General features: G+C 28.1%; 2 protein-coding genes across 2 annotated transcripts; both read left to right on the forward strand.

Moving 5' to 3' along the window:
• The first annotated feature begins 1682 nt into the window (after positions 1-1682).
• LOC114181630 lies at positions 1683-3019 on the forward strand. The gene is made up of 2 exons (XM_028068135.1): positions 1683-1970; positions 2168-3019. The coding sequence occupies exons 1-2, from the start codon at positions 1803-1805 to the stop codon at positions 2693-2695; spliced, it is 696 nt and encodes a 231-aa protein (XP_027923936.1). The 5' UTR covers positions 1683-1802; the 3' UTR covers positions 2696-3019.
• A 6794-nt stretch (positions 3020-9813) lies between these two features.
• Positions 9814-11283, forward strand: LOC114182625. The gene is made up of 2 exons (XM_028069527.1): positions 9814-10084; positions 10300-11283. Exons 1-2 carry the CDS (start codon positions 9911-9913, stop codon positions 10846-10848), a joined length of 723 nt encoding a protein of 240 aa, XP_027925328.1. The 5' UTR covers positions 9814-9910; the 3' UTR covers positions 10849-11283.
• Positions 11284-17538: the final 6255 nt, after the last annotated feature.

Raw genomic sequence — 17538 nt, forward strand, 5'->3', positions numbered from 1 at the left:
AATAAACTTCTTTACTTTAATTTTTTTATGCTCTGAACTCTCCACAGTGTGCAATGGTAAAGTTCAAGAAGCAACAAAGTGAAAGTCCCGTTGAAGTTAATAAATATTATATCAGAAGTTTGGTAGTCTCATAATATAAAATATGCAAAAGTCTTCAAAACTTTCTCACAATGAAGGGTTTCTTTAATGGCAGCTAAACCTAATTTAATTGAATGTATGCATCAAAGCATTTCTAATTTTAGGCTATAGTATGGAGAAAAAGGCATATGCACTGAATTGACTTTGTAATTAAGATCTATTCAGCACAAATTCTCATTACTATATCAGAAATTTTTAAAGTTATGCTAAACCATAATCAATATTCTAATTAATTAAATGCATTTTTTTTATCCCATGATTTTGACTTAAAAGATCTCTGCTTATTTTTGAGACGAGTGGTCGCTATTTGGTGGGTGGGTAGTTCGAATTGGATTCCTCTAGATTCCATTTTTCCAATGTCCCTACATTCCAACAGAGGAATTTTAATTTACTCTCGTGTATTTGTTTAGAAATTTTTGAATAATTAGGAGAGGAATAACAAAAAAAAAAAGGAGTATAAAACAAAATAAGTTACGTAAGAAAGCTATAATAAGCAATAAAAATATGAAAAAATTAATTAAAATTATCATAAGTTATTTAAAAAGATAGTTAGCCCATAATTATATGAGTCCAGATTTTCTATTAATTTTTTTAAGTGTTATCCAACATTAAAAATATATTGTGTTAGTTTGTATTTTAAATATCTTTTTAGTATATTTTAAAACGTCAGAATTAATGGTAATTAACAGATTACAAAGACATAATAAAAGAACGGTACAAAATAAATCACAAGAGAATCCAAATTCCAATTATATGTATAACATTACATCATCTATTACATTTTTCTCATCAAGACACTTATATTTTTATTAAAACTTATCAATAATTATAAAATTATATGTCATTCAAATAAGTGAACTATTATGGATGCAACGGGCGTGAGAAGGCATAACGTGGGAGAGACAAAAATAAAAAAGAAGTTTTTATTGGTAATAAAGTTATCTTTTTAGAGTTTCAGAAATAAAGATCCTTTTAAGAATAGTCAACAAATAAATAGGTGTCTTAGAGATTTTTATGCTCAATTAACGTTTTTTTCCAAAAAAATTGTTTTTTGTCCAATAAAGTTAACGTTTTTGTTTTTTTTTTATAGATTATGTTTTAGTAGAGTTTTTCTTTTTGACTATTTTTTTTTAGAGAGGATAGGACAACCCACTTACTCATTTAATTATATTTCTTCGTGCCGATAAAAAAATTAATTTATCAATAATAACATTAATATACTTATTTTTTATTTTTATTTATTGTGAGTGTAAAGTCGAAAGTCACACATTAAATTATATAATATATAAAAAGAAAAATTCACAATCTCATTGAGATTTTAAGTAAAATCTTTTGTATGCAAGTTAGTTCGAAAAATCATATAGATATTCAAACATTATTTCCAAAATAAAACTAGAATTTCATTTAAGTAGCACTAAACTCATTTTTTTTTCTCAGGTAGCACCAGCACTAGCACCAGTAGCCCCTAGTTGCCAACATATCTTTTTGCTTTTGATGTTGTTCCACTCACACTATTTTCCACTATATATAGAACCCTTGTGGCTGGGAGAAAGAATCCAAAAGGATCACGGCATTCATATATAGAAGAAGCAGCGAAGCACACACTCACAACACATAATAACCCGTTAACCACACAAAAGAGAGAGAAGCACAGAAATTTTACCATGGAATGGAGATCATATTATCTTGATATGATGCTTGTACCATTAGCATATCTGGTAAACGTTGCTTATCATGTTTGGTTGTGGCATAAAACTCGTACACAACCCTTCTCCACCACAATTGGTATCAATGCTCATGCACGACGCTTCTGGGTGCCCTCCATGTTGAAGGTATGCTAGAAACCTCACCTTACAAACTGTTTTTTGGGATTGAATTAGGCTTAAAGTCCACTTCTAATATAGTATCAAAATCTATCCTAACGAGATTTCTGTTCCACCCTTTATTGGAGGCGTGACAGCTTATAAGGCACCACAAAATAGTTCTTAACATCTTTTGATTTTTCTTATTATGTTTTAATTCATGGCAGGACATTGAAAAGAAGAACATCCTAGTTGCACAAAGTCTGAGAAACTTGATTATGGGATCAACCCTTATGGCCACCACAGCCATTCTTCTCTCAGCAGGTTTGGCAGCAGTGATAAGCAGCACCTACAGTGTGAAAAAGCCTCTTGATGATGCTGTCTATGGTGCTCACAGTGAGTTCATGATAGCACTGAAATATGTGACACTCCTCACCATATTTTTGTTCTCATTTTTCTGCCACACTCTATCAATAAGGTTCCTGAATCAGTTGAGCATCCTTATTTGCACACCACAAGATGCCATGTCCTTGGTGACCCCAGAGTATCTCACAGAGATCTTGGAAAAGGGAACTGTGTTGAACACTGTGGGGAACAGGATCTTCTACTCAGCAATTCCTCTTTTGCTTTGGATCTTCGGGCCAGTGCTTGTTCTCTTGTGCTCTGTTGCCATGTTGCCTGTGTTCTACAACCTTGACTTTGTTTGTGGGAAAGTGAAGATGATGGTGGTGAATGATAAAAGTGACTTAGCTTGATTTTCTGGTGTTCTTCACTTCACCCGAGACCAACAACATGGAATAGATAAGGTTGTTGCGTATGTGATGTTTCGAACTTTGTCATGTAAAGGTAGTAAGTATAGAAGCTTTATCGAAATAATTCAAAATGGCTTTTCATAAGTGGCTTTGAATAAGATTGCCATTAGCCTTTTATGTGTCACCAAAGCTTTTTCTGTGTGGCACTAGAAGATCTTTTCATTGCTCATAGGCCATGACAAAATGTGTAATATTTTTACCATGAACATCTTTTCATTGCCGAATGAAATAGGCCATGACAATGTGTATTTAAACGATTTACATTTATTGATTAGTATATTAAAACGAAGAGTTAACATTCTCGTAGTATGTTAGTGACCCGGAAAATATCAAAAGATACCTTATTACTTTCGCACCAAACAAATTTTTACATCTACTTTATATTTACTATTTTACTTTTCAATCTTTCTTTTTCTATATAAATACAAAAGTTTAATTTTTTTTAACGACTAAAAAACCCCTAAAAGTGGATTGTCAAGTGATGTATTTTGTGTTAAAAAAAGATTTTTCATATCAAAATTGACTTCACCACAAACAATCCATGGAACAGAAGGACGCCTAAGATTGTGATAACTATCTCTATGATGGTTGTTAAAAAATCATAATGATATGAAGTTTAACATTTTTTACTGGGTAGTTGACATGAATAAAATAAAATGGAAACAAAAAGAAGACATGGATAAAGGAGAAAGAAAGTCACATGAAAGAAATTAAGTACACGAAAGTAATTTATTATTCAAAACTAATAATATTTTAATTTATTCAAATTGAGATGTCAATTAATTAATTAAAAACTTTAAAATTTTTAACATGTTTGAAATTTGCCTAATCAATCTCTTTTAAAAGGACATATAAGATCACTCTCGAACGTTACATTAATAAATCAACATTTATGAATTTTGAATTCATTTTGTATCCCATCCAAATCAACATTATTAATTAATTTGTGTTGATTTTTGTTTGTTAAGTTTGATTTTTGGTTAATATTAAATGTTGATTTCTTTATAGTTATATGTATAGATAATTAGTTATTTAAGGATTGTTATGTAAGGATCCTAATTTTTCATCACTCTATCAAAAGAAAGTAGAGAAACTAAACTCTCCCAAATTTTATTATTGTCATCAAGGTAGTTAAAATTTGATATTTTGAATCACAATATGATAAGATTTTATGATTTTACGTTATATTTACGAGTTAGATCCTACATATCATAATCGTAATATAATAAGACTGGTATGATCATCGAACAAAATCATAAAATTTTGTAAATCATTGTTTTTTTCTTTTTCAAATTTTCTGATATAGTACATGTTCATATTCTTTAGTCAATAAATTTAACTTAAATTAAACCTAATTAAAAGTTAATATAATTACAAATTTTGCATTGTTATATGTGTTGAGTCACACAACCACCTTTCACATAATTAAATTAAATATTAATATAATTAAAATTTATTTCTCAATTAAAAATTAATATTAACTACAAAACACTGCCCAATCAAAATTTAATACATTTATAATTTTTTAATTTTGCAGTTACAATTTTCTATAGACACAAACGTTAGTATTTATTAGTTAGTATTTATTAATTATAACGTTAGTATTTATTAACATATAAAGAAAATTTATTATTTTTTATATAAAGAAATTTATATTAATACTATTTATGAACCAATATCAGATAATTTCTTTTGATATATTATTTCTCATTAAATTTCTTGAGAATTATGATACAATTTATTAAATTTTAATATATATATATATATATATATATATATATATATATATATATATATAAAGTAATAAGTTGTTATGATTTATTTTTTTTTCTTATTTTATTTTAATTTTTTTCGTATTTTTATATTTTATTACGTTAATTATTTTCATCTATTTAAAATCTCAAAAAATAAAATTAGATCAATTTCTACTTCCAATCAAATTCAATAATCATTTTATTGGTAAAATATTATTTACTTTACTAACATTCAAGCACTAAAAACTCTACCACATTTTGTTTCCTTATTTACCTTAAAACATTAACAAACTAAAAGTATTTATACATTCATTTAGCTTTTGTTTAAATTTGAAATATTTATAATATATTAATTAAGTATGAAGTATCGTGAAAGTTATTAGTTCTTAAAACTTAGTTTGATCAAGACTTTTGGTTTGATTTTATTCCCGATGATATATATATATATATATATATATATATATATATATATATATATATATATATATATATATATATATATATATATATATAAATAAAATTGATTCTTCATGTTCAATTTCACGATTTACAATTATATTAATCTTTATCTTGATTGTGACTATAATTCGGTTATTTTTCCTATATTTTTGTCGCAAAGTCTCGCAAACTCATATCTCTAATCATTAATATATATTCAACTTCTTTAGTATGAACACTCCTACACTTTGCCCCCACTTTTGAAATATTATTTCTTCATTTTATTTTTTTGCCAAACATGTTTAGAAAATGTGAAAATGTATTTAATGTGTAAAACTATCCTTATCCTACCAATCCTCTCAATCTTGTTCATCTCTCCCTCAAGGTGTAGGTTATGTTGAAAGTGATGTTTTTGTTGACTTCATCCTCCTTAATTAATCAACATCTTTGTTTCATTTTAAATTTAGTTATTTGATATATAAATTATAATATACACATATTTTATAATAATTTTATTTCTTAAAATATAATAATTCTTTTATAAAATGGATTAATCCACAAACGAATTACGTCTTGCTACATCCGAGCAAGTTTTTGTAGACTAAAAAAGAAACCTAATTCAATATAAATAACACTTTTTTCCACGGACATAACCTATTACACAAACTTTTTAAATTGATTGATGAGACAAATCTATTTAAATAGTTGTACGTTCAATTTATTATAATGAAATTTGTGTAAAGTCTAGACATTATTTAATTCTCGAGCTCTAAAATTATGATAATAGTAAACACATGTCACTGTCCAACAATGTTGGTAAAATAAAATGCAAATCCTTCAAAAATAAAACATCACCCTTTACAATGCTTCAAAATCCTTAATAAATGTGAAATTAAATTCATCTAGTGTTAGGCTTTTCATAATACCGAACCCTACACTTCTATCTTCAAATTTTGAAATAAGCATTATATTTTCTTCCAAAAGTTCCCAAACTACATCTCATCAAAATTTGACTAATCTGAAGCTTATTTAAAATTTGTTTGAAAAACTTTTCCTCCTTTTCTCCAATTGCCTCTCAACACAAACCCCTGCTTTATATTTAGACCTTCAAACACGTTTTTTTTTTGTTCACTAAATTAGTGCAAATTTTTTATTGAAATAAATAATTTTAAAAAATTATGTAAATGCATAATAATGTATGAGAAAAATGATTTCAAAATAAAGAAGTAGTTTTGTTTTGAAAACACGACTTTAAAATAATGTTGAAGAAATCATATTTTAAAAGAACATTTTCAATTTTTAAGAGAATTTGTATTTTAAATACACAATTTATTTATTTTTTATATATTTGCACATAAGTTGGACTATACACGACTTATTTTTTTCAATTCCATATATATATATATATATATATATATATATATATATTAAACACTAAAAAATCTCTTAAATAATAATCAAATTTATTGATAAAAAAATTATTAGTCTCTATAGTAACTACTTTAAATAATAATTTATAAAATAAAAATTATTGATTGCTAGAATAATCACTATTATAAATAAAAAATAATAATTGGTAGTTAAATTAGTCACAAATTAATTAAAGACTAACTTAGAAACTAATTCTTTTGACAGTCAAAATTTTGATAGCTAATATTTAGTGACCAAATTATAAACTAATTCTTCTGGTAGCCAAAACTTTTGGTAACTAAATTTTACAGACCAATTTGAGATCAATTATAATTTTTTTATTTATAATAGTGGTTATTTTAGAAACCAATAATTTTTATTTTATTTTGTTAATTGGTATATAAATTGATCATTATAGTAATTATTAATTTTTTGTGATTAAAATTAATTGTTAACAGGTAATCTTTTTGTAGTGAAAGTGGTGAACAATTTCTTTTTATTATTTTTTTCAACACTTTTACTGTATCAGTTATTTTCCATTGTAGTGATTTTAAATTTTTTATATATTTTCCAAATTTTTATATAAACATCCTTTTATCTTATATTGTTTTTTAATAATTCAATAAATTGGGTTTTCCAAATTTTGTACCTTTTTTAAAATTTTAAATGATTATCTTTTTATTCCGAGATATCTTTTTAATACTATGACTAGTTTAGTAGAAATATCTTTTTCTCTGTGTATCCATTATTTTAAAGAAAAAACATAATAATTTGTATTTTAATTTACTATGTTATTTTTGTTATCTTCCTTATACATAATCTTTTCAAGTTTTCAGGTTCTTATTTTAAAATAACTCCTTTACACTACAAGAAATCTGTTAATTATCAACGGATTAATATCGACAGATTAAAAAACGTCAGTATGTATAATTTTTTGATAGATTTAACGACGGATCTCAAGCAGAAAAAATATCAACGAACATTTTCATCGGCAATAACACAAGAGACATTTGACGACGAATTTATTTGTCAATAATACCACAAGAGACATTTGGCGACGAATTTATCTTTTGGTAAGGTGACCAGACAATTACTGACGGTTGACCGACAAATTAATCCGTCAGTAAGTTCGCAGATTAAACTTAAAAAAGTCAGATTAAACACATTCCCCGAATTGCAAAACTCGTCAGTTCTTCTCTTCTAAACACATCACTGAAGTCACCGCTACTGTTGTTGTCCACTGCTGTTGGCACTGCCCCTGTTGTGTCACTCCCAATTGCTGCCGGGACGACCTTTTACCGACGGATTTCAACCCGTCGAATATTAGCTACGACTCTTTTACCGACAGATTTCAATCCGTCGGAAAAATTAGATTATCGACAGATATTTGTTGTTATTGACGGATCTCGACCGTCGATATTCCCTATTTTTTTTTTTAGTGTTAGACACTAGTGTATTAAGTGGTACTAATCTCAACCCAACAAATTAAGAGATACTCAATATATTTGTGGAGATCTAAAATCTGATGGTAGTACTATAGTAATCAATGTAATAATAAGGTTATAAACCAAAATGCATGGTAGGTACACTTTGCCTGCCAAAAGAAAAAATTGAGGAATATTATGAAACAAAAATTATTTTGAAGATTCCACATAGATGGAATAAACACTAAAGATTCCTTTTTTAACCGTTATGAAGCTTGCTCCAACAAAGTATTCGTTGGATGGTTCCTTAATTTTGTTCTCTTCAAAGTAAACACTGAGATTCTTTGTTTAGATTTAAAAAATATGAAGGAACCAAATTCCATCTACTAAATAAAGTGAGTGCTATGCTTCACACGTATGGTGATGCCATGTTAGGTGTGCAAGGGACAAATTTGCATATCAAGAATATGTATTAGGGATGCCCTTTGGAACAATAACCAACATAATTTGCATATCTACCTAACAAGTTTTTCAAAAGAGAAAAAAATATGAATAATCGAATATAAGTGATAAGGTAACTTAATGATGAGATAAAAGAAAAAGAAAAAAAAAATCATAAATTTGATTTTCGATTAACAATTTAAAAAAATAAAATTAATTTGGAAAGTGAATTTAGAAGGGAGAACGAGAAATGTTAAAGATTTAACTGTTCTCACTATAAAAAATTAACAACTAACACCATGCCGTATTTATTTATAAAATACATGAGATGGTTTTTTTTTTTTTTTTCTAATTAACTAGAATCATTTTAAACATATTTTCAACTTAAAACTTTAAAAGAATGAATATGTATTTTTTTATTATTTAACTTTTTCATTTTTTCTTAACTTGGATTAACATCTTAATTCCTAAAAGTCGGCAACTAATATCGCTTTAATTTTGAATTAATTGTGGATACATTGTAATATATGTTTTTTATTATTATTTTCATCTGGGCTCTCTAACTCATTCCTAGCACATTCTAGAATCCATGCCAAACTGATAAGCTTTTAATGGGTTCAGACTCAGATTTTAATTCCTAAAATAGGTGCCAAACTAATAATCTTTTAATTTCAAATGGGTCTGGGTTCATCTTAGATCCATTGTTTTTTTTAATAAAGAAATGAGCTTAAATATTATATAATAAATCTACGGGAAGCATATTCGGAAAGAGTTAAAAGCATGGTTTATTCTTAATCACCCCGGCTTCCAACTACTTTAGCATTTTGGAATCATTTCAGAATGCTATGATCTACTTTCTCTCATTTTCTTATTCTTTTAGGTTATGACTCATTAACTAATATTATAGTGTGACTTTGGATCAAAATGCATATTTGTACGATGAGAAACATCTCTATTTCATAACATTTTTCAATCTTTAACTCCACCTCTTAGAAATTCAAGTTTTTTTTTTTTTAATTAGAATCTTCTTTTCACAACTTATTCAAACAACAAATTTAGAGTTACGGTTGTGAAAAAAAAAAGACACCATAAAATATTGTAAATTAATATAACTTTTTAACAATTAGTTTAAAATTATCATTAAAGGTAGAAAACACTGAGAGTCAACAATGATTACTTATAGAAATATAGTTAAAGTCAATAATTTTTAAAAATAACGATGATTTTTTCATAGTCGACATTGTTTCCTTTATTTCGGTCAAAAAATAATTAAACTCTACCAAACGAGTTTATGAGATGATAATCATCCTCTAGTTATATACTTTTTAGATTCTTTAAACCCACGATACTTGAATTTTGTTAAAAATAAATTTAAAGAACTAGTACATGCATAAGAAAAAAATATATATACCGAAGAATATTAGATAGGAAATCATAAGATGTGACACAAAATTGATGATATACGAATGGAATATAAATGGTTTAAACTAACTATAGTAGAATGGAATATATAGAGTTGTTGAAATTCCCTAGTACTACTAGTATATAATAAGGAGCTTCTTTCACAACTCATTGGTGGAGAAGAAGTGCACAAAGTCATGAACATATATATATATATATAGAGAGAGAGGCATTGTTCACCAAAATTGAATTATAAAAGACTCATTTGAAATAGGTAGAGATATATATAGATGCATATGGAATGGAGGACATTTTACCTTGATGTGACGCTTATACCCTTAGGGTTACTCCTAAACCTTATCTACCATGTTTGGTTATGGTACAAGGTAAGGACACAAGCTTCCTTAACCGTCTTCGGAATAGATGCCGACGGTCGCCGTTTATGGATTCCCGCCATTATCAAGGTATATATATGCTTCCTAAAATTTCATACACTTAGAGTTTAATTCATACGTTAAAAATTCAAGTATACTGTATAAAGATAAACACTCCTTAAGTCATTGTTTAAGGTTTTGAGTTAAAAATGATGTCAATCGTTTATACGAGGGGATTCACATTTGAGTGGTATTGTATGTTTCCGATGAAGTAACATTATTTTATCTTATTTTTCATATGGAAGGATATCGAGAAGAAGAACATTATAGCAGTGCAAAGTGTTCGGAACATGATGATGGGGTCAATCTTTATGGCGAACACAAGCATTGTTCTCTGTTGTGGGCTTGGAGCAGTGATAAGCAGCACTTACAGAGTGAAGAAGCCTCTCATAGATTCAGTTTATTATGGAGCACAAGGGGAATTTGTTGTGGCACTAAAATATTCAACCATCTTTACAACATTCTTGTTCTCGTTTCTCTTTCACTCTCTATCAGTTAGGTTTCTCACCCAGTTGAGCATCCTCATTTGCTTACCACAACATGTCATCACCTTGGTTACCCCTGACCAATATCTGACCGATCTGTTGAGAAAAGCCACCATTTTGAATATTGTCGGAAACAGACTTTCACACACCGGACTTTTCCTTCTGCTATGGATCTTTGGACCTGTCATCGCATTCTTCTGTTCTGTTGCCATGTTGTTGGTGTTTCATGAGGTGGACTTTGTTGCTGGGAAACAAAAAACGAACTTAGGAATTCGTGAGGGGAATGATGGCTCACTGCTTGAGGTTTGAATTAGATTTTCGAGTTTGACTTTATAATTGTATTGTGAGGAGTATTTTGCAAAATCTCATTACTAAAACTGCGCCAAACAAGACAAGTTAACCAAACACGGCCAGAAAAATGAAGAACATAACGCCTCTGTTGAAGTGCCTGTTACGTGGGGATAGATTCTCAGACATGGCTACTTTAACTTTGATATCCTCAATCTCCTCCTTTAATGTGATTTTTCTCTTGTGCTTATATGTTTGAGTGGACCATGATATTTTCTTGTGCATTGTTATTTCTCAATTCCATATTAGGTTTGGGGACTTCTTACTGCACCCATTATTTTTTTCTTCACCGTCAAACTTTTCATTGCTTCCCATTTTGTCCCCTCCTAATTATGTATTAAATAATTTAATGTAACTATCATCTTCTTCCTCCCTGATATTGAATCAAGCATTAGTTCTCGTCATTCTTAAATGCTTTGCTGGTATACTACTTCAACAAACTAGCCAAACTCAAAAGAGTATTTTGGACATTATAAAAAATTTGGGGTGCAGGAAGAAAACAATGGGATGCGAAGAAGCCCATTTTCTTTCTTTATATACAACTTCAATTATATTTTAGTGTATAACTTCTAAAAGAAAAATTGATACTATCGAATCAAAATATGTCATTAATAATTAAAATTCGTTGATAAAATTACCATCTATAAATTTTACCAACCAATCATAAATTTTGTCAATAGTTACCAACAAAAAAATTCATTAGTAAAAGAAAAAAATACATAATAAACCACAAAGAGATTAGCAGCTTCAACTCTGCACTAAGTTGTAATATTGCTTCTTCACGAGAGACCTATAATCGGAGATACTCACTGTCTCATTCACCAACTCATGGGTTTGACCAAAGTGATAATTCTAGCCAAATTGTATCAACCTTAAGATACAAGTTTTAAAAAATTCAATTTAAATTTCTTTTATAAAAAATAGATTATGGATTTTGAACTTGATCCAACTATTTGAACTGGATTTAAATCTTGATCCAAATATTTAGATTTAGATTTAGATTTTAAAAAAAATCTAAACTTATTTTATTGACAAAATAAATTTGGATCGAAAATCTAATCTAATTTTTTAAATCTAAAATACATTGAATCATTAAAAATGCTATCCATAAACATCATAAAATTCACCGTCTTAGATCCATTTGTAAATCCAAATCCACCCTAACGTCATAGCTCTTTGAAACCGAAAGAAAAGGTCACACAAGTAGGGTTCGAGTTTCGAGATTGAAAAAAAAGGGAAATGAGATGGACAGAAAAGTAATAATATGTTATGAAATAAAGCAAATAACAGATAAAATAATAGATAATAGAGAAGAGAAGAAACGAGAGGAAACAAATAGAGAGTAGAGAATGAGAGAATATGGAGCAACTCATCTGTGTATTATTATTGATAGGAAGAGTCCTATTTATACATACAACATGTAATCCATAAAAGAAACAAATCAACCTAGTTAATACAAATATTTACATAAAGAGTAATGAATCATATGAGTATAAATCATATGAGTAAATGTATCAAATCAATGGACAATCATTAATTCATAACACTCTCCATTGAGTGTCCATTGATAAAAGAATGTGCCTCGTTAAAACCTTACCAGGAAAAACCCTTTGGGATAAAAAAACCTAGTGAAGGAAAAAGAGTACAACATTCTGTATTCTGTAATACAATATTGTTCATCACATATTCTATTTCTCCCCCTCATGTAAACTTACATAATTAAGGTGACAGAGTCCGAACTTGTGCATCATTTGCTCAAAAGTTCTTCTTGGCAAAAACTTCATAAATAGACCTGCCATATTTTCACATGAATGAAATTTTGGATATCTATATCATTCTCTCAATTGAACAATACATTATTGTCTTCATATATGGTTGTTGATTCCATCTTTGTCGGGGATAGTCACAAGTTTCTTGCACATGTTGAATTATAGACCTTAACTAAACATATTCAACACTTTCTGCGTAATTTTATATGATTAGACGATGTTGCTACTGTGGTTTGTTTCATATACCTTCATGAAACCATTGTGCTACCACATGTGAACAAACATCTTGTTTGTGATTAACCATTGTGACATTGTAAGAATATGTAAAATAACATGCATATACATAACCCATTGGTTTGAATGTGAATCATTTGGATGAAATAAGCTCATATTCGTACCCTTAAAGTAATGAAGTATATGTTTTACTCCAAACAATTTTCTTCTTGTAGTTGAAGAACTATATCTTGCTTAACAAATTTACAACAAATACAATATTAGATTGAGTATAATTAGCAAGATACATTAGTGTTTCTATCACACTAAGATATGGTGCTTCTGGACCAAGAAAATCTTCATCATTTTCTTGAGGTCTAAGAAGAGTCTTTATCAACATCTAACGACCTCACAATTATTGGAGTGCATAATGGACATGACTTGTCCATTTAGAACATTTTAAGCACCTTAATTATATAAGCCTTTTGACGTATAAAAACACCTTTATTTAAATACTCAATTTCTAATTTCAAATAAGACTTTGGCCTTCAAAGATCATTCATCTCAAATTATTTCTTTGAGTAATCAATTGCCTTTGTGAGCTCATTAGGAGTTCCAACGGTGTTTATGTCATCTACATAAACAATAATTATGACAAATTCATTTTTGGATCTTTTCATATAAGTACAAGAACAAATAGGATCATTTCTATAACTTTTTAATAAGTACTCAATAAGACGGTTATGCCACACACGTCCTGATTGCTTTAAGCAATAAAAAAGCATGTTCAATTTTATTGAATAACCCTCTTTAGAATTTGTCTTGTTGGGCAAATAAAATCCTTTAGGGATTTTCATATAAATATGATTCTAAAAAAAATAGGTTGTAACATCATCCATTATATGTAAACATTGTTGTGCAACAAGGATAATCGAATATTGCAATGTTGTTGCATCCAATACTAGTGAATACGTTTTTTGACAAATCAATACAAGGTTTTGTGAACAACCTTGAGTAATCAATTGTGCTTTGTATCTAACAATTTCATTATTCTTAATTTGATTTTTGCGCAAAAACTCATATGTACTCAATGGATTTCGCACCTTTAGGTGTGCGAACTATAGGTTCAAAAACCTTTCGTTTAGCAAACAAATATAATTATGCTTCTTTGCATATTTTTATTTTGGTCAATCATTTCTTTGTCGACAATCTTCAATGATAATTGGTTATTGATCCTCATTGTCATTCATAGCATTCATCGTTATATTATATGTAAAAGTTTTGTCAATGTTGCCTTCATTTTGGTTCCATATTATATGATTCATGACATAATTTATCGAGATCTCATCATTTTGAAAAATTTGAGGCACCTGAGGTTCTTCTGGAACCGAACCATTAATTATGTCAAATGAATCTTTTGGGAATTCAACCTTTTCGATTAGGTCATTTTGCATTTTAGTTTCCTTTCTCATTCAAGAGTTTTTATCTTTGGAACTACACTAAAAAATTCTTACATGAGAATATTAGGTCACTAACCAAAAACCAATTGTATAATAGAGTATTTGTGGTAACTTATTGGCTTGACGCGAATCAATAATACAACATGCGAAATTGCATATTTTCAAGTAGTCATTGGAAGATTAGCTCTCGTAAATAATGGTCTTGCAATCAATTTTAGACGTTTTAGTAATGATTTCGCAAGTCTATTTTGAGTATCAACATGTGTTACTAGATGCTTAACTTCAATTCCAATTGATATACGATACTCATGAAAAGCATGAGATGTAATTTCACCAGTATTATCAAAACAGATTTTCTAAATCGGATAATCTGGGAAGTGAGCTCTTAATTGTACTAATAACTTTGCAATTACTTGATTGTGAGTTGATAATAAACAAATATGTGACCATCTAATTGACGTATCATTTAAAACCATGAAATATATAAATGTTCCACATGGTGGGTGTATTGGACCACAAATATCACCTTGTATTCGTTCTGAAAATGAGATTGACTCATTTCTAATTTTTCTAGTGATGGTCTATTTATCAGCTTCTATGAATGTATAGTACATGAAAACTCATTGATCTGAAGAAGTTTATTGATTCTTAAGTGGGTGTCAACATGAGTTTTTCAACCCTTTTTTCACATCATAATAGATCCAGGATGACACAAATGATCATACCAAACAAGGAATTCATTTTGATTCGTAAACTTCTGGTTTACCATGACATGCCTTTTAATTGTACTAATATATGCATAGTACTAATCATCCAACTGATCATGTCAAACAAGGCATTCATTTTGATTCGTAAACTTCTAGTTTACCATGACATGCATTTCAATTGTACTAATATACGTGTAGTATAAACCATAAGAAAATGTTGATAATTTCTCCAATATACATTTTTTTTTCAACTCAATCGTAGATATATAAAGATATTTCATATATTTTTCATTGTTTGTCTCAATATAATATCCATTTAAACAAATATCCTTGAAAATTAATAAGTTTCTATTCAACTTCTTGGTAGAAGTATAATAGCTCTTTTAGAGTCTTCAAATATATTTGTAGTACTATAAATAATACTAACATTGATGTCTCACATTATCAAACAAGAGAAAAATTTATTACTATTGAGAATTGTATAAGTTGTTGCACTATCAATAAGACACATATCATTTGGTACTAGTGCAAACATTCGTTTTTCATATAAACGTAAATATCAATATGATATTTATTTATTTATTTAACACTCTCATAATCAATGAGGTGATCAATGCTTCCATTTGCTTTAGCAAAGAAAATAATAATATGAAGATGAGTAGCATCCATATGGCCATAATCAGAATTTTTATAAGCAAAGTGTGTTTCTGTGTTTTTCTCATTCTTTGTAAGATGTTCTAGTGTACAAAAGTACAACTCAAATGGCCTTTACCACCGTAATGATAATATATACTTTCATCTTTTTTTCAATATTTTCACATTTTCCTTTTCCCTTTTATCACATTATTGTGCCACTTCTGGTGACAAAATGTGTCTTTGAAATTTTCTTTATAACCATGTCCATAATCAATATCACGATCACGATCATGAAAATATAAATCAAATATTGCTGCATTCACTTCTGGGAATGGAGCATAACCAATTTGGACAGGTTTCTTGATTTTCTATCAAAAGCTCATTGCTTTGTTCAGCCATACAAAGGCATACAATAAATTCATAATATTTATTGCTGCATTAACTTCTAAGAATGGAGCAGACTAGGCGGATCTCATGATTTTCCATCAAAAGCTTTATTGCTTTGTCCAGCCAGCCATACATATGCATGAAATAAATTCATAATATTTGTGAAATCTCTTTTCACAATATTTTTGTCATGAGCAAATTAGTTGTTTAGATGCTTTATTTCTTTATTTAATGGTATCCCAATATCCATTGCATCTAAATATATTTCAACATTTAAAATCCAATATAAGGAATTCTTCCTTGTAATATCAAAGGTCACAAATCTAAATTTTGCAACGTTTCGCGTGGTTAGAACTAGCACATAAAATAATAATATTAATAATAATAATCATCAAAATAATAATAATAATCACCGTCATAATAAAAATAAAAATAATAAGACGGAGATGAAAATTGATAAAGTTAAACAATTCTTATCACAAGAGGAAGAATTTTTTTTTTATCAGCACAAGAGGAAGAATATAAGATAAAATTATAAATTGAGAAAAGATTAGAAAGAGTCTGGATTGAGACAAGCAGAGCACTGTCGTTAGAGAGAAAAAACTTCCATTAGTTCTCAATTGGTTGGAGCATCGTGCTGATAACGTGTTATAAAATAAAGCAAATAACAGAGAAAATAATAGATAATAGAGAAGAGAAGAAACGAGAGGAAACAAATAGAGAGTAGAGAATGAGAGAATATAGAGCAACTCATGAGTATAAATCATATGAGTAAATGTATCAAATCAATGGACATTGATTCATAACATAATAATAATAATAATAAGGAATTCATATTTTAAAATAAAATATTAGGAAAATATAGGATTAATTCGTTAATTGTTTTAAAATTGTTTAATTGAAAACTCCTTATTTAATAAACAGCTCAAGCATTGAAAATATTTTATATTGCCATTATTTCTTTTAGAATAAATCATATATTTATATTAAAAGTAATTCAACAAAAATATAAAATTACTTTGGCACGATTATATTTAGTCCTATATTTGACAAAATCAACCCTCTTAAATCCTTTTTATTGTTAATTTGAATCCCTTAATTTTAAATTATTTATATAATTGGATACGAATATTATTTTATAAATCAACTAGCATCATACCCGTGCCTACGCACGGGTCTATATTTTTTATTTTTTTATTTTGTATTTGCATATGAATTTATTTGTGTTATATTATAAAATTGATATAATAATTAATATACAAAAGAATAATAATATTATACAGTTAAAATTTGTTATTGTGAATTTTGGTCCCGTATAAAATAAACACTAAAATTGTTAATAAGACTACTAATACTAATAATAATTATAATAACAATACTAATAATAAGAAGAAAAAATACCAATAAAAAATATAATTATACTACATTGTTAACTTTTGATTTAGAGGATAGTGTTGGCTAATAAACCGTAATATAACA

The sequence above is a fragment of the Vigna unguiculata genome, chromosome 4 (genome assembly GCF_004118075.2).
Source record: "Vigna unguiculata cultivar IT97K-499-35 chromosome 4, ASM411807v1, whole genome shotgun sequence".
Lineage (NCBI taxonomy): Eukaryota > Viridiplantae > Streptophyta > Magnoliopsida > Fabales > Fabaceae > Vigna > Vigna unguiculata.

Coding starts and splice junctions, on each gene's coding strand:
- LOC114182625 (XM_028069527.1), top strand. CDS start 9,911: ATGCATATGGAATGGAGGACATTTTACCTTGATGTGACGCTTATACCC. Junction 10,085..10,299: donor GGATTCCCGCCATTATCAAG/GTATATATATGC, acceptor TTCATATGGAAG/GATATCGAGAAGAAGAACAT.
- LOC114181630 (XM_028068135.1), top strand. CDS start 1,803: ATGGAATGGAGATCATATTATCTTGATATGATGCTTGTACCATTAGCA. Junction 1,971..2,167: donor GGGTGCCCTCCATGTTGAAG/GTATGCTAGAAA, acceptor AATTCATGGCAG/GACATTGAAAAGAAGAACAT.